The 22,968-nt window shown below is 37.1% G+C and overlaps 1 protein-coding gene across 2 annotated transcripts in view; it reads left to right on the forward strand.

Moving 5' to 3' along the window:
• Nucleotides 1–10,375: 10,375 nt before the first annotated feature.
• LOC114269309 (Tetratricopeptide repeat (TPR)-like superfamily protein) overlaps nt 10,376–22,968 on the forward strand; it is a 42,634-nt gene continuing 30,041 nt past the window's right edge. Inside the window, exons 1-12 of one of the 2 annotated variants that reach the window (XM_082922461.1) lie at nt 10,376–10,574; nt 10,687–10,797; nt 10,984–11,190; nt 11,373–11,495; nt 11,604–11,687; nt 11,815–11,865; nt 12,645–12,737; nt 13,458–13,598; nt 13,717–13,797; nt 14,084–14,331; nt 14,415–14,586; nt 19,838–19,909. In XM_082922461.1, the coding sequence (XP_082778587.1) occupies nt 10,572–10,574; nt 10,687–10,797; nt 10,984–11,190; nt 11,373–11,495; nt 11,604–11,687; nt 11,815–11,865; nt 12,645–12,737; nt 13,458–13,598; nt 13,717–13,797; nt 14,084–14,331; nt 14,415–14,586; nt 19,838–19,909 (1,386 nt within the window). In that variant the 5' untranslated portion in view covers nt 10,376–10,571. The remainder of the gene's footprint in view (nt 10,575–10,686; nt 10,798–10,983; nt 11,191–11,372; nt 11,496–11,603; nt 11,688–11,814; nt 11,866–12,644; nt 12,738–13,457; nt 13,599–13,716; nt 13,798–14,083; nt 14,332–14,414; nt 14,587–19,837; nt 19,910–22,968) is intronic. The other variant, XM_028210606.2, reaches the window with a different exon arrangement.

Consider the following 22,968-nt stretch of genomic DNA (forward strand, 5'->3'; position numbering starts at 1 on the left):
TTTTTTAGAAAAAATAAGCTTTTAACTAATAGGAAAAACACTACTTTTAATAATATATATATATATATGATTTTTATATAGTTTTGAGGTTGACTATATTTTGCAAATACGTGTAACATTTTTTTTTAAAACAGTATAAATTAATCTCATAACATATAATATTATTTTATCTATTTTTTTAAATATATTTTTTGTATTAGAAAAACAGTAAAAGTAAACATGTTGCAAGGGTTAGCCAAAACACAAAAATAGCATGATTTCACAATCAAACATGTGATTCAATATAATGATTATTTTAATTATCTAATAAGCACTCTCTGTCATGATCCGAACCCGCCTCTATAGGTTAAGGATATAACCGGCCAGTAATCAAGGGATTACCTACGACCTCAAACCATTCCAGACATAACTCATCAGAGTAAATGGGCCAAACGGAAGCAATTTCAAACTTTTGTCCATAGAGTTGTACTTATATGGCACGTCATAATAAACCATACATATACATGTTAATAACTCACATCAAAATATGTACTAATACAAAGTTCTGTACATACAGGATCATTCAAGTCTAGGTCAGTCAATCAAAACTATATGCAACGTATCCAAAGTCCTCGCCAACATGACAAAATAAAACAAGATAGCAAAAGGGCGAAGACGAGTCTCGTGCGTGAGACGTAAGGGCTGACTCTTCAAAACCTTGGTTGTTCCACACAAACTTCACTGAGACTGGGTTTGGACCTCCCTTGGCTCACCTACAGACACATGAATGAGCGTGAGCGAAAACCTAGTGAATAATATCAAATAATAAAGAAGTTACACAAGCGGTATTTAGAACAACGTGCTTCAAATGGCCTTGGGCCCAATTCGTATTTCTATCTTGCATATATATAAATATAGGTCAAGTGACTACGGTTCCAAACACGTCATACAGCCTCGGGCCCAATTCATCCGCGTCATACGGCCTCTGGCCCATTCATTCATATCATTCATGTCATACGACCTTTGGCCCATTCATTCGTATCACTCGTGTCAAACTAGCCTTTGACCCATTCATTCTTTCATTCATATCAGACTGACCTCTGGCCCATTCATTCTTTCATTCATGTCGAACTGGCCTTTGGCCCATTTATTCTTTCGTTCATGTCAAACTGGCCTTTGGCCCATTCATTCTATCTTTCATGTCAGACTGGCCCCTGGCCCATTCATTCATTCATTCATTCATGTCAAACTGGCCTTTGGCCCAAACATTTTTTCATTCATGTCAAACTGGCCTCTGACCCATTCATTTGGCATAGTAAACATTTGTCCACCATTCAAATTAACGAACTTATAAGACTTACATAGGAGTAAGCAATTGGACAAATAACATACTTCAAATATATTTATGAAAATATTACTCACAGTGATCGGCTGGTGGATTCACCCTTGAGCTTGACCCTACACATCACATAATACATATGGGTTACAAACGATTTAATCCGTTCTTAATTCATACATCCCTCTTAGGCTTCTTTCTTATCCTTTTTATTCATTCATAATGCTCAATGCATGCCTAAGAGTGCTTAGAAGTGGAAGAGAACGGAAAACGAAACACAAAACATCTTTACAAAATTTCAAAAATAGGGGTCTCTACTCGAACGTGGACTTGCCGCTTGAGCGGACCCATTAAGTCTACAAAAGTTCTAGTTGTGTGATACCCCTGTTCCGTAGTATGCTAATTGGTCCTTAATTTGAGTATGATTATGTGTTTAATATGATTTTGTGTGCCATTATGTGAATATATGCGGTTTTGAATTTCTAGCTGTTCACCGTAGGAATATCTATTTAATTATCTGCTTTGGAAATTAAATTGAAGGCCTTATCGGCCACTGAAACCAAAATTGATTACGCCATTATGATTGGCATGATTTTTAGAGCCTACGGTGAAGTTTAATTGAAAAATTGATTCGGGTCGGATTAAACAGATTAAATTATGGAATTAGTGCCCAATTATTTATTATTATTAAATTGAATTAGTGGGGCTTGTTATATGTATGCACTACACTCTCCTTTAATTCTTTTGAACTCAAAAATCTGAGTTATACAATTGTGAGAGAGAGAGGGCCGGCCATAGAGAGAGAAAGGGAGAGAAACTGTGCAATTTTGGCTCAAAGCTTGGAAACCTTGAAGATTTCCCAAGAAATTGTTATAGATGGTGAGAATCAAGGCTCCTAGGTGAGTATCTCATGGGTTTTGTTTGGAATTTGTAAATTCAAGTTTGATTAATAGCCAAGAACATGAATTAGTTTGATTATAAGGAAATTGAGTTTATTTTATTGAATTTGAAGTCATAGAACACATGCATGTAGAGAGTTGCTATGGATTTCCATGTTTGAGCTTAATTTGTGTAATCTATGTTGAAGTTTGATTAAAATCCATGTGTATGACCATTTCTTCCCCAAATAAGTTGTTGAATAATGTGTATTTCTCACATGCAAGAATAGATCATGAAAGTGTAAGCTTTGCATGTTTGAATTTGACGTGTTGGTGATGAACTTGGATTAATTTGAGACATGCATGTAGGTAATACAATAAATTGAGCTCCATCATGATGTGTTTTGGTGTTTATATCATGTTAGTATAAGTATATGTGAAATTGGAGCCATAATATGCAAGAAATGTGGTTGAAATGTCGAATTTGAGCTCAATAACACAATCTGGGAGAACCCAAAAATTTGATGTCCGCTCGAGCGAGGAAACCGCCGCTCGAGCGTAAATTTCGTGCTCCCAGTATTTTCTGCAGACCATGATGTCCGCTCGAACGGGGAAGTTCGCGCTCGAGCGGGGAGCTATGTGGAATGAACTTCCGCTCGAGCGTCCAAGTTCACACTCGAGCGTAAAAATGATACATCCAGTACTTTTTGCAGACATGGTGTCCGCTTGAGCGGAGAAGTGCACGCTCGAGCGGGAAGCCATATAGAGAGGCCTTCCGCTCGAGCGCCATAATGAACGCTCGAGCGTAATTTTCACCTATCCAGTACTTTTGCAGGCCTCAAGGGTCCGCTCGAGCGGGGAAGTCCACGCTTGAGTGGGGACCTTGTTTTCTGAAATTTTGAAAATGCGTTATGTGTTTTGTTTTCTGTTCTCTTTCACTTCTAAGTACTCTCAGGCATGCATTAAGCATTGTAATTGAGTTAAAGATATAAGAATAAAGCCTAAAGAGAAAAATGTGAATTTGGGAACGGATTGAATGGTTGTTGACCCTTTTGTGTTCATGGACTGTGTAGGGTCGAACTCCAGGGCAAACCAACCAACCGATCAGTGAGAGTAATATCGATATTTGAAACTTATCAGTTGTCCAATTGTTTATTTCCTTATAAGCCTTGTGAGTTTGCCAGTTTGAATTATGGACAAATGTTTGATACGAATGAACGAATGGGCCGAAGGCCGTTTTGACAAGAATGAATTGGCCAAAGGTCGTTTTGACATGAACAAATGGGTCGAAGGCCATTTTGACATGAATGAATGGGCCAAAGGCCGTTTTGACGAGAATGAATGGGCCAAAGGCCGTTTTGACATGAATGAATGGGCCAAAGGCCATTTTGACATGAATGAATGGGCCAAATGTCGTTTTGATATAAATGAATGGGCCGAAGGTCGTTTTGACATGGATGGATGGGCCAGAGGCCGTTTTGACATAAATGAATGGGTCGAAGGCCGTTTTGACATGGATGGATGGGCCAGAGGCCGTTTTGATAGGAATGAAGAATAAATGTTAAATAAAAATGTGAATTGGGCCCAAGGCCATTCGGAGTATGTTGTTCTACATATCGTTTGTGTCTTCTTATTTGATATTATTCACTGGGCTATCGCTCACGCTCATTCATGTATTTGTAGGTGAGCCAAGAGAGGTCCAGACCCAGCCCTAGTGAAGTCTGCGTGGAACAACCGAGTTTTGGAGAGTCAGCCCATGTGTCTCACGCACGAGACTCGTCTTTGCCTTTTGTCATTTTGTTTTATGTTGCTATATTGGCGAAGTCTTTGTATATGTTGTATATAGTTTCATGGGTTGACTTAGTTTTTGAGTGATCCTGTTTGTACGGAACTTATGCTACTACATTTCTGTTGTGAGTTATTAATGTATATGTGTCTGGTTGTATGGATGTGCCATGTAAGCACAGCTCTATGGACAAAGTTTTGAACTGCTTCCGCATGGCCCCCAATATCTCTGTTAAAAATACATTTGTTTTGGTTTGAGGCTGTAGGTAATCTCATGATTACTGGCCGATTATGTCCTTAACCCACGGGGGCGGGTTCGGGTCATGACAAGTTGCCTCGTTTTTACGCTTGTGCGTGAACTCGGACGCTCGAGCTGAAAGTTACTCTACATAGCTGTAATAACCCCAATCCACAATTAACCACTAATCGGTAATTAAGGATGTTAACGAGAGGATTAAAATAAATTATGGTCTATTATGTAATTTGCACGATATTTGGTCTTCTACCTGTTACTTATAGAAATATTTGTTTGGAATTTCACTTTAATATGTAAATTGAAAGCCTTATCGGCATTCGAAACCGAAATTGACTACATCGATATGTTATTTGGAATTTTTAGAATCACATGGCAAGTTTTATTAAAAATTGATTCAGAACGATTAATTAAGTCATGTTTGGTTAGCCTAATATTCTAATTAATGTGTTTTAGCACCATAAATATATATATATGAGCCTTAACTCATTTTTTGGCTCAATTCTTTGCTCCTCTTAGTGCAAAAATCTGAGGTTTTCTCTTAGAGAGAGAGTGTGTGCAATTCTAGAGAGAGAGATGGAAGAATTGAAGGAGAATTGAAGACCTTGGCTTAGATTCATCAAAACTAAGCTAGAGCTAGATTAATTCAAGACTATAGGTATGAATTCAACCCCTAAATTATAAATCTAAGTTATCAACATGAAGATTATGTGTTTAGGGGTGTGTATTGAGCTTAGAAGGAAGATTTGAGTAGCAATTCATGCATGTATGTACATTTTCTTACAAATTGAGCATAATTTCCATGAATCCTCTCTTGCATATTTGAAATTCATCTTCATTTGGGGAAATCATTAAGTTTCAAGTTGTTTTGTGATGTTTGATCATGTTTTGGGAAGCTCAAGACCAAGAAAACCCATGCATGTTGTGTTCATGAACATTCATCATGTTTTAAGTTGAAATTGTGAGTTTTTAACAAACTCTTGGGCCATGATTTATGAAATAATTCGTAATTCTTCATGTTTTACAAGTTTACTATGTTATCTCAAGTTTTGGGGCCCAAGATATGTGTTTTGAAGGTTGGAATTCGAGTTTCGAGCTTGAAGGTGCAATCTGGAAATTTTAGAATTTGCATCTACGCTCGAGCGTGGGAGTTCACGCTCGAGCGACCACTCTGAGTGCGTACACTCCACTCAAGCGACCAAAAGTCTGCTCGAGCGTAAATTGCAAGTTCCCAGAAGTTTCATGTCTTTTACAGATTGCTCGAGCGAAGGAATGTGCGCTCAAGCGACCATTCACATTTTGCATGTCCGCTCGAGCGTGGACCTTATTTTCAGAAATTTTGCCTAAGTGTTCCAAGGCATGTTTTGGCATCCTCATTGCATCTTAGGCATTCCTAAGCCTTAATTAAGCCATAGTAATGAGGTTATGGATTAGAAACACACAAAGAAAATAATGTACTAAGTTCCGAGACTGCAAATGTGTGTGTTTTAGGCAATGTGATAAGAAAGAATAAGAACTAATGTAATGAAAGCTAAGCCTTAATGGCCACTTGAATGTGTAATGATAAGACATGCTTGTGTTATGTATTTTGTGATTGTAGGTCAAGACTCGAGGATTGATTGACCGCTTACTGAAACCATTGTGAGTAATGTTATCGTAAAGATACGTTCATATGAATTATGTTCTAAATGAAATATGATAAGCTGTGATTTCTGAAATGATATCTGTTTTCGTGAACGAATATTCCATGTTTGAAATCTATTATGGCATCCATAGATAGTCCCAAGTCATGGGGGGCGGCATAAAAATGTGGGTCCATGACATACAAGTAATTACGAGATCTCGTTAGCCACTTCATTTGTGGTGATATGTGTTTAATCGGTATCCGGAACCGATTACTCTAGTCGGAAGACGTTATGTGATGTGTTCTATGGAATGTACCATTATTATGTTCTGATATGAGAATGATTATGCTAAGATCTGTTTTACGCCTATGATATGTTCGGAATTCGTTCACTAACCTCTTTACCTTAATGTTGTTCACTGGGCTTTGGCTCACTGTGTGTATATATATGTATAGGTGAGCATTCTGGAGTTCGAGCCTGAAGGCTTTTTGTCTGGATCTGTGTTCTGTTGTCAGCCAACCATTGTGCCTTACATAGAGGTTCTCGAAGTGTCCTGTGTTCAAGTTCTGTTGGTTCTGTGTATATATATGACTTGATATAATTCTGTTGGCCGTACTTCAGATACTTTAATGTGTGTGAGTATAATGTATGATTGACTTTTGACTATGTATATAAAGTTTTTAAATATTCCGTTTCATATAAGTTAGCACAGCTCATTGGACAACTATATTTATGTATTAGCTTCCGCTAGCCCCTTAATATTGTCAATCTGTTTAGAGGCCTTCGGTAATCCAAGGATTACTGGCTGGTTACGATGCTAAACCTATAGGGGCAGGTTTGGGTCATGACAATAGCTCCCCGCTCGAGTGGACATCAATGTCTGCAAAATATTTTGGAAACTTGTATTTTACGCTCGAGCGACGGTTCCTCTGCTTGAGCGGACGTCAAGAATTCTGGGTTTTCCAGAACTTGTTCTTGAGCTCAAATTCAACCTTTAAAAGTCCAAAACCCACAATTCTGGTTTCAAAACATGAAAATACAATATATATCATAAGTATACAAGCAAGATGAGGTTAATTGCTCAAAATCATGGCCCAATTCTTCAAAATAAATCAACATTCCTTTAGTATACTTAAGGCTCATGCATTCAACCCTCATATAAGCTTCATACTTTCAATAATCAAACATGCATGTTACAAATATGGTGCAAATGGTGTTCATTCTCATGAAGCTCAACTAAAACCATGCTTGCATGTATGATCCAACCTACAATCTTTCATATTTCACATATTACATACTAGATTATGTAATTTCGTAAGAATTCTCTACATGCATGAACGTATGGACTTCAATCTCAACTTAATCAACTCAATCATAATCTAACTCACCATTTAATCTTCAATTCACAAAATTACAACTCAAACTCATGAATTAAGGGTTGATTACTCACCTAGAAGCCTTAATCTTTCAAACTTATGCTTAATTCTTGAGTTGGTCTTCAAATTATTCAAGCTTCAAGATCAAAACCTCAATTTGAGCTCTCTCTCTCTCTCTCTAAGCCGGCCTCACTCTCTCCCTAAGATATAAAAATCTGATTTGAGCCTCCAAAACAACAAAATGAGAGTGTAATTGGCCATTTATATGCTCATTCTCAAACACATTTCTTAATATTTAAATAATTGAGCACTAACCCATTAAATTTCACCGCAGGCTCTAAAAATTACGCCAATCACAATGGCGTAGTCAATTTCGGTTTCTGTGGCCGATAGGGCCTTTAATTTAAATTCCAAAGCAGATAATCAAACAGATATTCCTACGGTGAACAGATAGAAATTCAAAATCACATATTATCACATAAATGGCACACAAAATCATATCAAACATACAATCACATTCATAATAATGACCAATTAGCATAATACGAAACAGGGTTATCACACACTCTCTCTACTTTTTGAGAGCTTCTCTCTCTATCATTTTTTTCTAGGGTTTTTGAGATTTGGCTGCCGCTTGGGGTGGAGGAGAGAAGCGCCGACCGCCAACCCCTTTTCTTCTTTTTCTACCCCCTCTCCTCCTTCATTTTTTGTTTCAATAATCTTTGGAAGCTTGTCTTTCCAATTCCTCCTTCATTGTGAGGTTTTCTTCTCATTTATGGTGGAATCTCTTATTGCCTCTTCTCTCCCTTGTCAGTCCGCCTTACCTAGCCATGGGCTCTACCGGAGCCACCTTCTCCCTCTTATTCTACCTTACTCCCGCGTCGCTACCAACTCCTGATCTGCCTCTTCGTGGTCTCCATGGCTTAGATCTAATACTTCTCGGCCTCTAGATCTACCTCTTTTAGCTGCTGGCTGCCAGATCTTGGTATGGGACTAAGGTTTATTTTATTTTATTTTCCTATTTATGTATTTTTGTTTTTTTAGTTGTTTGATTGTGTAACTCAAAGTCCATCGATGGTGATTGTAAAACTTACCCTGTCTATGGTTGTAACCTATCATTTATCTCATACATCCTCTATTGTTAATCTCTTATGATCGGCTCTGCTTCGCAGTACGAACATGAGTACGAGTTAGAACTGTGCGTTTGGATATTTTTATAGTTTTTCTACTTTGTGCTTCTTGTAATATTTTTACTTTATTTGGTATAAACTTTTTATTGGATGGACTCTTTTGTAAGTAACGTTTGACTTAACTTAATGGATTTTTCTACTGAAAAAAAAATGGATTATTATTTATAGGGAAAGGCTTCTCTCTAGTCAAAATCAGCCTCATGATACTGTTGGGTGTTCGTGGGCTTACCACGAAGCCCGCATCGATGATTTGAAACGTTCATTGTGTAGGGCTCGTCGAATACTTTATCCCCGTAAAAAAATTACGTTGATTAGATATCGATAGCTATTTAATCAGATGGGAGCTCTCCCTTATTTATAAACATTTACTTTATTGACAAAACAAACATGACATATAATTATTAATCAACAATTTATGAACTATATTTATCTCAGGTTTAATTGTCCATTACATTGTAATTTTTCTTAATCCAGTGTGTTAAAAGGTTGAGAGATTAAAAAAACAAAACAAAATAAAAAAACAAATTATTATTATCTTCATAATACCAAAAATGTCTTTGACATAGAACATATTTTGTATGAAATCATTTATTTGACATAGAATAAATACAGCACATAAAATATTATTTAATAATATAGGATGAAATCATTTATTTTCTTAATTAATTTCACGTGTTTTCTCTCCCCCTCTCCCTTCCGTCAGAACAAGAGATGATATAAAAATCATAATATTTTATATACATATTTTGTCTTTCTCCTAATTCATGTAATTATTTATTTTTGTATTATAATCTGTTAGATTAAGGAGTTATTTAACATAGTCTACTTTAGTATATATAAGGAGTTATTTAACATAATCTACTTTAGTATATATATATATATATATATCTATCTTATTTAAACTATATCACTTTCTATTTAGATCATATTACTTCTATATTATTTTATACATAATTTTATAAAAAATAAAAAATATATTTATTTAAATCATTCTAAATAACTCTTAAAATATTGTAACTATTATGAGGTTAATGATTTCACCTTCAATGGTTTGACCCTCTTATTTGTGTATTGTGATGGTAGTTTAATGGATTATATTATAGGGATATGAATAAAAATAAATAAATAAATATACCTAATCAGTGGAGGTTTTTTTTTTTTTAAACATTCTAATAAAAACAATTTAAAGGATTAACTTACTTTTTCAAACTATTTAGGAAATTAATATATTTTTTAAAATCATATTTTAAAAATATAATTTTAAATTAAAATTATATTTTTAACATGGATTTCACTTTTTGAAATTATATTTTTAACATACGATTTTAAAGTGAAATTACATGTTAAAAATGTAATTTTAATTTCAAAAATATGATTTCAACAAGTAGATTAGTTTCCAAAATAATTTAAAAAATGAGTCAATTCTCTAAATTATTTTTTTATAAATAAAAATATTTAAAAAAAAACTCAAATAAGCATTCAGTGTGTTTGGTTTGAGTTTTTTGAATTAAGTTTTTTGAAAACTGAGTTTTTTGGTTTTCGTATTCTTTTGTTTTTAGTGAATATTTTTTAAATTTTCAACATTTTTTTTACTTTTTTAGATGCGCCTTAGTTATATGTATCTAAAAAGTAAAAAATTTGTGAAAAAATATTTTAAAAAATTAATAAATACATAAAAATACAAAAAATGTACTAAATTCTTTGTTTTTTTTTAATATTTTTGGTATTTAGTGAATTTTTAAAAGTTTTTTTTTACAAATTTTTTATTTTTTAGATGTATTTATGTTAGATGTGTCTAAAAAGTAAAAAAATTATTTAAAATATTAAAAAAATTCAGTAAAAATAAAAAAATATAAAAAATAAAAAAGAAAAATTTTCTGAAAAGAGTTTTCTGAAAACTCAAACCAAGCATGGTGATTATTATTCAAAAAAGAAAGGTATAAAAAATTTATTATTCAAAAAAGAAAGGTACGAAAAATTAACATCCATTTTGTACATTGGTTCTCCGCTTCAAAAGGGTTCTGGACAACGATAGCATAGCATAGCAACGCGACGCCCCGCCCCGCCCCGCCCCGCCGGAACGAAACAGTAGCAGAGGCTTAGGGTTTTAGCAGAGTCTGACAAATCCGAATTGGAGATCACAGTACTAATGGTCCTCATTTTGATCTTTCTCTTTTCGGTTCCTGGTGCTTTTTTTTTTTTAGCAACTGTTGATGCAACTGTGATGTAAACCAATTGTGTTTTTGATTATTATGTTTCTATAGGAGGAGAAGGAAGAAGAAGTAGTAGACGGTGGAGGAGATGCTTTTGTCTTACGGCAGTTGCAAGATTCTATAGACTCCAACCCTAATGACTCCCTTCCCCATTTGAATCTGGTACGACAATTTCTTTCTTTCTTTCTTTCTTTATTCTTCTATGTTTGTTTATTTGTTTGATACATAATAATTTATCTATAAACACGCTGGAGCCCCGCACGCATTTGATTTGAACCCTCCGAGACGAGTGAATTCTTGCATTTTTATTTTATTGTTATTTATTTTTATGTTGTGACTGACCACCAGGGATTGATATTGTGGAAAGAAGAATCGAAAGAAATCAGAGAAAAAGCGGCGGAGCATTTTCTGGTAGCGGCTAAGTTAAACCCTCACAACGGCACTGCTTTTAGATATTTGGGCCATTATTACAGTCGAGTATCCATCGACTACCAGAGAGCTCTCAAGTGTTACCAGAGAGCTGTCACCCTCTCTCCCGATGACTCCGAATCTGGGGTGGGTGTGTTTCTTTGTTGGGCTTGTTTTATTTATTTATTTATTTATAATTCCCAAGTTTTCCTTGCAAGAATTGCCAAATTAGCAACGCAACCACCTCTACTTGTCTTTTCTTTTACTAACCCAACCCAATTCTGATTGTGATTGTGATTGTGTGCGAATATATGTCATTTCATGTTCAGGAAGCACTGTGTGATTTGTTGGACGAAGGCGGTAAGGAGAGCCTGGAGGTTGCTGTTTGCAGCGAAGCTTCAGACAAGTCCCCAAGGGCCTTCTGGGCTTTTCGAAGATTGGGTTTCCTTCAGGTATCTTCTTCTTCTTCTTCTTCTTCTTCTTCTTCTTCTCAGGCTTAGGTTTGTAATTTTGTTTTCTCTTTGTTATTTTCTGCTGCACTTAGCGCTCTTTGCTTGCAGATCCATCAAAAGAAATGGTCTGAAGCAGTACCTAGTCTTCAGCATTCCATCAGAGGCTATCCTACCTGTGCTGATTTGTGGGAAGTCTGTACTTTGTTCCTCGTTGTCCTTCCTGTCTTTCTACCACCGCTTACTGCTTTTGTTATTTGTTATGATTGAATTTTAAAAAAATCATTCTTGCTCTTTCTTCATTGTTATGATATGATCGTAGGCTTTGGGTCTCGCCTACCAGCGGTTAGGCATGTTTACTGCAGCTATTAAGGTAATTGCTTGCTTTCTTGTTTTTCTGTTTTGTGATCGTAGGCTTTGGGTTTCAAATTTTCTTCCATCTCTTTCTTTTTCTTTTTGTTCATTGGGGAAGGCAAGGGTTTAATTCCTGGTTCTTGTGTGGTTGCTACTGTAGGGAAAGTGAAAGTTTAAAAGTTTTCTTACTTAGTGTATTGTTGAAACTTGAACCTAGTTTTTATGCTCTTTTGAATTATTGGATGTGAATCTACCGCTGCTATTTGGAAAATGTTTCTGTAAGCCGCATCATGCTTACAGAAAACACTCTGCTACAATGTCTGGAATTTCAGTTGCTTTAATGAGTCGCTTTTATTATTATTAAAGGAGAATCCGCTAATGTCATTCACTTACTCAAGACAGATTAAGGCATTGAATTTGAAACACATACAACTGTCAATGACTATATATGAGCGCGTAATTATGCCAGTGTACTTTCAGTTACTTTCTACTTCTGAAAAAAAAAAAATCTGAAAAAGATATAAGTATGCTGGTTCTTTAAAACTTTCAATTTTCCTGTCTTCCAAACAAGCTGTGCTGGTTCTTTAAAACTTTAAATTTTTCTTTCTTCCAAACAAGCTTTTATACTAGGTGGCCTTATTTCTTGAAGTGGTTTATCCTAATTACTAGTGCATGAATATCACTCCATGTCATGCTATTTATGGCTCTATCTTGGTCCTGTATTCTATTGGATTATTATAGTTGTTTAAAGTTTTGAATGATCCGTGGTTGTGTTTGATTCTCTTGGTATTTGAACAGTCATATGGGCGGGCTATTGAGTTGGAGGGCTCACGAGTCTTTCCCTTGGTTGAAAGTGGAAATATTAATTTGATGCTTGGTTCCTTTAGAAAGGTATGATTTGTTTCTATTACTTGTTTATGGTAGTTAACAAACATTCTGCACGTGCTGTGCCATATATAAGTAGCTAGTTCACTATCACCCAACAAGTTATTGATATCCTTACATTGCAGTTTGTTTATTTATGTGCGTATGTGTAAATTGATACAGCTTTGAAGTCTTGGTTTGTTTTCGACGATATTCTAGACCAAAATTCTTATTTTGATATTCTTTGTTATTTGCAGTTCTCTTTGTTTTTTTTTTTTTTTTGGGTGTGTGTACAGCTTTGAAGTCTTGGTTTGTTATATTCATCAATCTTCTAGACCAAAATTCTTAGTTTGATATTCTTTGTTATAGGTATCTTAGGTGTGGGTTTTTATTGAAACTCACTTCTACCCCTTTTCATGTGCTTCAGTTTGCTACTTAAAACATTCTTTATCTATTGTATAAACAAAAACAACTGAACCACCAAGTTGAATCGTTAAGAAGCATTTTGTGGACTAACCACATGTTTGAATAGCACTTGCACAACTCAGCATGATCTGAGATTGATAAAGATCAAAATAACCATATTAATATTGACGGTGATTCTAAAATTTTTGTAATAGTCCCATGCTTGCTCTATGTTCATGAAATATATACAGAAATTTAGTGACAAATTTTTCATAGGGTTCTCATGCTTATCTCTGCTAGACATGATATGTTGATTGTCACTGTTTATCTTTGTTCATAAAGGGAGTTGAGCAGTTTCAGCAAGCTTTACAAATCTCTCCTCAAAATTTATCTGCTCATTATGGCCTTGCTTCTGCACTGCTTGGTCTATCCAAGGAATGTACAAGTTCAGGCGCATTTAAATGGGGAGCTTCACTGTTAGAGGTTAGTAATATTGGAACTACTGTATACCATTTGATAGGAAATAAACCATAGAAAACATGCCACCCCGCATGATGCCTGAAAACAAGCATTTCTAAAGTAAGTTCCTATGATATTGTAGGAGGCATCTAATGTTGCAAAAGCAAGTACCTGCTTAGCTGGAAATGTTTCTTGTATTTGGAAGTTGAATGGAGATATCCAGGTATGGTCATCTAAAGGGTTCTGGTCTTGGCTTTAGCTTTTCAACCTCCATACCATATGGGAATATGGTTGTATATTGTTTTATGAATTCCCCTCAACCTACGCAGTTGTTGTTTTCATGTATTATGTATATATTCCATTCCATTCCATTCCTTTTAGTATTTATTATCAGAAATATATTTATTGCTTTCCTATGAGGGTTCATGTCATTGTTATGTTCAGTACTCGATTTTTTTCCTTTTTAAACACAAATGGTGTAATACAAGGCGATATTCCCTCCTTATTAGCTTGCGTATGCAACATGTTTACCATGGACGGAGGAAGGCTTGGGATTAGAAACTGATGACGAAGCTTTCAGCACTTCCATCATTTCCTGGAAAAGGACCTGTCACTCAGCCGCAGTTTCTGCCTGTAGTTCCTATCAGCGGGCTTTGCACTTGGCCCCCTGGCAAGCAAATATTTATACTGATATTGCTATCGCTTCGGATCTCATTTGTTCTTTGAAGGAGTGTTTTAAGCAGGACCATAATGCTTGGTAAGCCTGGTTTATTTTATGTCCATTAAATTATCCTATATGACTAACCATTTGCTACCTTAAATTTTCATCTTATCTACCAGGCAGCTACCTGAGAAGATGTCCTTGGGGGGCTTGTTGCTTGAGGGTGATAACAGTGAGTTTTGGGTGTTGTTGGGTTGTCTATGTGATCATAGTGCATTGAAACAACATGCTTTTATACGGGGATTGCAAATAGATGTATCTCTAGCTATTTCATGGGCATACCTTGGAAAGGTAGTTGCAACAATTACATCAATTTGAAGATTTTCTTTATTTGTGTGATGAACATCTGTTAAAATTGATGTATTATTGATTGATATATGTTGTGTGTTTATTACAAATGGTGAGTGACTCATTATATAGGAGAGGGTGAGTGTAGTAGGTGAGGAGTAGGTGAGGAGTAGGTGGTGGTAGGTGATGGTAAATTGGTGGTAGGTGATGGTAAATTTTAACAGCCCCCGCAAACTTAAGGAGGATAGAAACTAACCAACTTGAGTTTAGAGAGAGTAACAAAACAAGAAAATACATAAAAATAAAAGAGGATAGGTGACACTGTATGGTCGTGTCAGACCATTGGTGAAGACACTGGATGGTGATGTCATAACGTTGTAGAGGACACTGTATGGGGGTGTCATAACGTTGTAGAGGACACTGTATGGTGGTGTCATAACGGTGTAGAGGACACTGGATGGCGGTGTCAGACCGATGTAGAAGACAGTTTATGGGGTCATGTCGAACCGTTGTAGCTGACAATGTTGTGACAGTTGTTGTGACAGTTTATAGAGTCTTGCTGGACCCTTGTAGAAACTAACCGGAATCAATGTCGGGACAGTTTACAGAGTCTTGTTGGACCCATGAAGGAGCTAACCGGAATCCATGTCGGGACAGTTTACAGAGTCTTGTCGGACCCATGAAGGAGCTAACCGGAATCAATGTCGGGACAGTTTACAGAGTCTTGTCGGACCTTTAAAAAGTCGCACCCTCAAAAGGTGTGCCTAATTTTTCAAAAAGGCGTGCCATCAAAAGGCGTGCCCCATTCCATAAAAAGGCGTGCCATCAAAAGGCGAGCCCAAGTCATAAAAAGATGTGCCGGACATGATGGCGAGGCACGTGAGTGCCTTGGCTGGCGCGCCCGTTTGTCGTCTGGCGTCAAGTGGCGCGCGATACGCGTGGCTGCCTCGCTATTTAACCAAGGTTGATGCTGAGGCTGAGGCAGACAAAAAACTGCTGAAAATCCTCTGAAAAAACTCTTCCTTTGCTGAGAGAGAAACTCTGTAATACTCTGTAACCAACCCGTCTCTGAAACACTTAGCAACATGGCCTCTTCTTCCCGTGGTCTGCTCACGCTCTTTCCAGAACTGAACGAGTCCACAAGAGAAATAACTGGTGCGGTGGCCAGTGAACCTCAACCAAACACCTCTGGTTTTGCTCCGTTGAACTTTCCGATGCGGTCGGTGGAGCAAAAAATGGCGGTGCAAACTGATATTGAGGCCAATCAGTATACTCTGAAGTCATGTGTGGAAACCATGACTGCGGTCACAAACTTGTCGCACCGGCTGCAGAGCAGGACAAATGAGGTGCAACAGTTAAACTCCCAGCTGGCTCTGCTCCAACGCATGTATAAGGATGCGCGAGCAGAGATAAGTGTGCTAAAGACAGAAAATAAGGAGCTGAAGCGGAAGGCCACCGTGATGTTCCGATTTGGAGGGCCGCCATATGCTGCAGTGGAGGAGCAGGGAATAGTGATAATGCCCAGTGGAGTGGGTAACACGGAGGCAACACCGTCAAGGGCCGCTCAGGACGGAGGCAAGAAGAAGAGACCGGCGGCAGAGTAGAGAAGAAAAATCCCACTGTTCCGATTTATGTTGGTTTTTTTTTTTTTTTGTGGTGGAAAATGGTGATCGGGGTGAGCCCCGACATAAATAAAATGAGTTTGGTGTGCAGTTCAGCTTCTTCCTTTGTTGTTGTTGTTTTTTTTTTTTTTTTTTGTTTTTTTTTTTATATATAAATAAAAAATAAAAATAATAATAATAATGAAAAAAAAAATTAAAAATAAAGTGAAAGAAAAAATAAAAAAAGAAAGAAATAATGAGAATAGATGGGAAATCAAAACGAGAGAGTATTGTGTTGGGATAATATAGTATAATAAAAAGAGATAGATATATAGATAGAAAATAAAGAAAGTTGGGTATGTAAAAAAAAAATTAAAAATGAATTGAAGAAAAGAAATAAAAATAATTAAGTTTGAAATCAAATGAAAAAGAGAGGGGACAATCCATGTGATAAAGTGGAGAAAGAAAGAGCCCATGTGCATAAGTCTACCCGAGAGGGAGAGAAGAAATGCATGTCGAGAGCTTTATAATAAAAAAATAAAATTTGGACGGTGGATTGTTTTTTTTTTTTTTTTTTTTTAATAAAATATATATATATATATAACTAACGAATTGTTTGAACCTCACCCACTGGAAAAAGAATGGAGGGCCCCACGTTGAGAACAAATTCCCACGGACTAGACATCTTTGCAGAAGACACAAAACAATCTTTTGAACAACTTTCGGCTGGAAAGTTCAATACCATTCAACAACACCAGTTGTACACATACCTACACGGTATTGCACAACCACCCATGAAACAAAGCCCTCCGCAGATAACATCTTCCATAACCATCCAAAACTCAAATGTTGCAAAACCACCACATAATGCTCGTAACCACCATGGACAACGTTCAACAACTCCGGCGAGCAGCCCACTGCAGCGAAGCAGACCGATGTGTTGACGAAGAAGTTACCCCTAGCCGAGAACGCGATCCCGAAGCTGAACCCGTCGGACTTCTGGATCGTGGTGTCCGCGCACGGCATGTACACCGGGTTTGAGTCGCTTCTTGACTCGGCCAAATACATCAGCAACGAGAGGATTAGAGCTGCGAAGACGATCGAGACTCTCGGAGCAGCCATTGTTGAGAGCTTCGCTGCTGTAGACGGCGGTGGTTTCAGGAGAGTGAAGGTACGTGTAGAAAATTCTAGCGGACTAGGTTGAGGTCCGGCGGGCGGCCAAGGCGAGGTTGCCGCCCGCCGGTGAAGCGAAAAATACTAGATTCTTAACCTTGCTCTGATACCATGTTAAAATTGATGTATTATTGATTGATATATGTTGTGTGTTTATTACAAATGGTGAGTGGCTCATTATATAGGAGAGGGTGAGTGTAGTAGGTGAGGAGTAGGTGAGGAGTAGGTGGTGGTAGGTGATGGTAAATTGGTGGTAGGTGATGGTAAATTTTAACAACATCTTAATTTTATAAGGACTTGTTATTTTACTTCTGAAGTTGTTATTTAAAATCTATCAAAAATGTTTGTGTTACATGGATTCTTTAAAACAAATCAAGTAACCATATCAGACACTTGACACCTAGATAAGTGTATCATATGTGTGGTCGATACTTCTTATCAGATATGCACATATCCACCAATTCAATTTTATTACATAGTTGTATTTAACACTACCAATATATGTAGTTTATTGCATAATTGCTTTAAAATGAATAAAGTGCTTTTTTTTTAACAAAACACCATTTGCCTTTTTTTGACATTCTTATGTTACATAAAACACGATTTTTTATCCCACAAAACAGAATAAAAATGTAAAAAATATTATCCTTTTTGGCCGAGTTTGCATATCCTTCAATTAGAGGTTTGATGGGTCTCCAAACCATAGAAACGCACTTGCACGTGACACCTGTACCCAGGTCCATGTAACATAGAAAGTTGTAACAATGTGTTTGCTAACTTCTTTGCTGGAAATTTGTGTTAATGTATATAATAAGATAGTGGCATGTATATAATATGATAGTTGTGTTGGTGGCAGATAGTGGCATGTATAGAATATGATAGTGGTGTTGGTGGCAGATAGTGACATGTATATAATATGATAGTGGTAGATAGTGGTAATATATAATATGTAAGTGGCATATAATGGGTTATAATGATGTTTGTAATATTTCCTATATAAGGAGTGTCATTTGGTCTTGTAAGATAAGAAGTTTTGAATATAACAGAAATATATTCCTTCTTCCTCATATTTTCGGAGTTCTTCTTCCTCATATTTTCTAAGTTGGTATCAGAGCAACAAAAAACACAGCAGCCCTAAAACCGTCATAGCCATGTCGGAAGTCACGTCCGAAACCACTTCAACCCCTGCCGCTGCCATTCCGGTGAAAACGTCCAACTCTCACTCTGTCCAAATCACCACCATCCGCCTAAATGGTGATAATTTTCTCCGTTGGTCACAATCTGTCCGGATGTATATCCATGGGCAAGGAAAGATCGGTTACATTACTGGTGACAAGAAGGCTCCTGCTGTTAATGATCCGCTGTTCGACAGTTGGGACGCTGAAAACTCCATGGTTATGACATGGTTGGTCAATTCCATGGAGGAGGATATAAGCTCTAATTACATGTGCTATACTACTGCACAAGAGTTGTGGGATAATGTTAGTCAGATGTATTCTGACCTAGGAAATCAATCTCAAGTTTTCGAATTAACTTTGAAGTTGGGAGAGATTCGTCAAGGAGATGATTCCGTCACCAAATATTTCAATTCGTTGAAAAGGTTGTGGCAGGATTTTGACATCTTCAACACATACGAATGGAAATCGGTTGACGACTGCAACCACCACAAGAAAACTGTGGAAGACAGCCGTATTTACAAGTTTCTTGCCGGCCTCAACATTGAGTTCGATGAAGTGCGAGGAAGAATTATTGGCAGACCTCCTCTCCCATCCATTGGCGAAGTATTTGCCGAAGTCAGAAGAGAAGAGAGCCGAAGGAGCGTCATGCTTAAGAAAAAAGGTACTGGTGAATCAATTGAAATTTCTGCTTTAATTAGCGATGCTGCGGCCAACAAGGCTGCAAATTACCAGCGCAGGTTTGATGATAAGCCACGAGTCTGGTGTGATTTTTGCAACATGCCTCGCCATACACGCGAAACGTGTTGGAAGATCCATGGCAAACCTGTCAACTGGAAAAGCGGCAAACAAGGAGAGAAGAATCGTGGCTTTCCTACCGCTAATGAAGCCGATTCAGGTCCCTTCAACAAAGAGCAGATTGATCAACTCTTAAAGCTGATAAAATCCAACTCCTCATCCGGTACTCCTAGTGTTTTGTTGGCACAAACAGGTAGAAATCCTAAAGCCTTCTCTTGCCTAAACTTCTCTCCGTGGATCATAGATTCCGGTGCCTCCGATCACATGACTAGTTTTTCCCATTTATTTAGTACCTATTTCCCTTGTTCTGGTCATGACAAAATCAGAATAGCCGATGGTAGTTTTTCACCTATTGCAGGAAAAGGATTTATTAAACTAACTGAGAAAATTAATCTCAATGCTGTTTTTCACGTCCCCAACTTAGCCTGTAACCTTTTGTCTGTCAGTAAACTATCTAAGGATTCTAATTGTCGTGTTACATTTTTTGAATCCCATTGTGAATTTCAGGAGCAGAACTCGGGGATGATGATTGGGCGTGCTAGGATGCTTGAAGGTCTTTACTACTTTGATGAAGCACCTGTTAGTAATAAAAAAGCTCAGAGCTTTAATAGTACTAGTTCAATCTCTGTTCGAGAAAAAATAATGCTATGGCACTATAGGCTAGGACATCCTAGTTTTCTTTATCTGAAACATTTATTTCCAGAATTATTTAAAGGGATTGATTGTTCTTCTTTTCATTGTGAAAGTTGCATTTTTGCAAAATTTCATCGCTCTACTTATTTGCCAAAACCTTACCAGGCTTCCAAACTTTTTTATTTGATTCATAGTGATGTTTGGGGCCCTTCTAAAATCACTACTCTTTCTGGTAAAAGATGGTTTGTTACATTTATTGATGACTATACCCGCTTATGTTGGATTTATTTGATGAATAAAAAATCTGACGTGAAAAATTTATTCACAAATTTTTACAATATAATTGAAAACCAATTTCAAACCAAAATTGGTATTTTACATTCTGATAATGGAACAGAATATTTCAATGAGCAGTTGGGTGAGTTTTTGGAAAAAAAGGGGATTTTCCATCAATCTACATGTCGGGATACCTCTCAACAAAATGGCATTGCAGAACGAAAAAATAAACATTTACTTGAAGTAGCACGTGCTATAATGTTTTACATGCATGTTCCTAAATATTTATGGGGTGAAGCAATTTTAACAGCCTCTTATTTGATAAACAGGATGCCTACAAAGGTGTTAACATACAAAACACCTTTTGATTGTCTCAAAACTTTTTTTCCTGACACGAGGTTGTTTTCTGACTTACCCGCCAAAGTTTTTGGATGGTCTTCATGTTTTGATTGTCTCAAAACACCTTTTGATGGTTTTCATGTTCCTAGTCAATTTCGTTCAAAACTTGACCCCGTGCTATAAAATGTGTTTTTTTGGGTTATTCCTCAAACAAAAAGGGGTATAAGTGTTTCGATCCTCAAACCAAGAAATTTCATGTGAGTATGGATGTGTCATTTGTGGAAACAAAATCCTATTTCCCCAACACTTCTCTTCAGGGGGAGACAAGTGGAGTAGAAGACCATTTTTGGGATATTTCTATCCCGCTCCCCAATGTCATTTATCCTACACAAAAACCACATCTGTCTGATAATGATCACTTAGGAAAACCAAGTTCTATGGTGCCTAGTCAAGAAGATTCTTGTTTAGGGGGAGAAGTATTACAAAATAATCTAAATTCTGAGCTTCAGGTTTATACTAGGAAACGATTTCATTTGAGGAATAATGACCCGAATGTCCATCCTAATGACCCGAATGTCCACCCGAGTTCTGGCATCGAAATTTTAGATAATCCTATTCCTTCTATTTCCGACCTTGATGTTCCTATAGCAATTAGGAAAGGTGTCCGAAATTGCATTAAACATCCTATTGCAAATTGCCTCTCCTATCAAAGACTGTCTAAAAACCATAGAGCTTTCACATCTAGGATTTCACACTTGTTTGTTCCAAGGAATATATAGGAAGCATTGGATGATCCGAATTGGAAATTAGCAGTCATGGAGGAGATGGATGCTTTAAGGAGAAGTGGTACTTGGGAGATAGTTGATCTACTTAAAGACAAGAAAACAGTTGGGTGTAAATGGATGTTTACGATAAAATGTAACGCAGATGGAAGCGTTGAGAGATACAAGGCGAGACTGGTGGCTAAAGGCTTCACTCAAACTTATGGGATCGACTATCAGGAGACGTTTGCTCCTGTTGCTAAAATAAATTCCATCAGAGTACTGTTATCTCTTGCAGTAAATTCAGATTGGCCTCTACATCAACTTGACATTAAAAATGCATTTCTCAATGGTGATCTTGAAGAGGAGGTGTTCATGAGCCTACCGCCGGGATTTGAGCAGAGACTTGGAAGCGACAGAGTATGCAGATTGAACAAGTCATTATACGGACTCAAACAATCACCAAGAGCGTGGTTTGAACGCTTTGGGAAGGCAGTTATCAGTTGTGGCTTCTCGCAGAGTCAAGCAGATCACACAATATTTTATAAACATTCAAAAGACAGTAAAATTGCAATTTTGATTGTTTATGTTGTTGACATCATTTTAACTGGTAATGATGAAGCAGAGTTAGCAGCCCTCAAAGAGAAACTCGCAAAAGAATTTCACATTAAGGATCTGGGAGCCCTCAAGTATTTTCTCGGAATGGAATTTGCAAGATCCAAGGAAGGTATATTCGTTAATCAGAGAAAATATGTTCTTGATCTCCTTGGAGAAACAGGTATGCTTGGTTGTAAGATGGTGGAGACTTCGATCGAGCCTAACTTGAAGTTACAAGCTGCTAAGGCTGAAGAAGTCAAAGAGAGGGAACAATATCAGCGACTTGTAGGGAAATTGATTTACTTGTCTCATACGCGGCCTGATATTGCCTTTGCAGTCAGCATGGTAAGTCAGTTCATGCACTCACCAGGGGCAGAGCACTTTGAGGCCGTTTATAAGATCTTAAGATATTTGAAAGGAACTCCAGGGAGAGGCTTACTGTTCAAGAAACATGGACATCTTCAAGTTGAAGTATACACAGATGCAGACTGGGTAGGAAGTGTTACAGACAGGAGATCAACATCCGGATACTGCTCCTTTGTAGGTGGGAACCTAGTTACATGGCGGAGTAAAAAACAGAATGTGGTAGCTAGAAGTAGTGCAGAAGCAGAGTTCAGAGCTGTTGCCCATGGAATCTGTGAAGTAATGTGGATTAAAAGAATTCTTGAAGAATTAAAGCTTTCTCACCTGACACCTATGAAGGTCTATTGTGACAACAAAGCAGCTATATCTATAGCTCATAATCCAGTTCTACATGATCGCACAAAACATATAGAAGTGGATAAACATTTCATCAAGGAGAAAATCAATGCTGGCATAATCTGTATGACCTACCTTCCAACATGTGAACAATTAGCTGATGTGCTAACGAAGGGACTATACAAGAAGCAATTTGATAAGTTGACTAGCAAGCTGGCTATGGAAGATATCTTTAAACCAGCTTGAGGGGGAGTGCTGGAAATTTGTGTTAATGTATATAATAAGATAGTGGCATGTATATAATATGATAGTGGTGTTGATGGCAGATAGTGG

Source organism: Camellia sinensis, chromosome 3 (genome assembly GCF_055761805.1).
Source record: "Camellia sinensis isolate YWXY chromosome 3, ASM5576180v1, whole genome shotgun sequence".
NCBI classification, from domain to species: domain Eukaryota; kingdom Viridiplantae; phylum Streptophyta; class Magnoliopsida; order Ericales; family Theaceae; genus Camellia; species Camellia sinensis.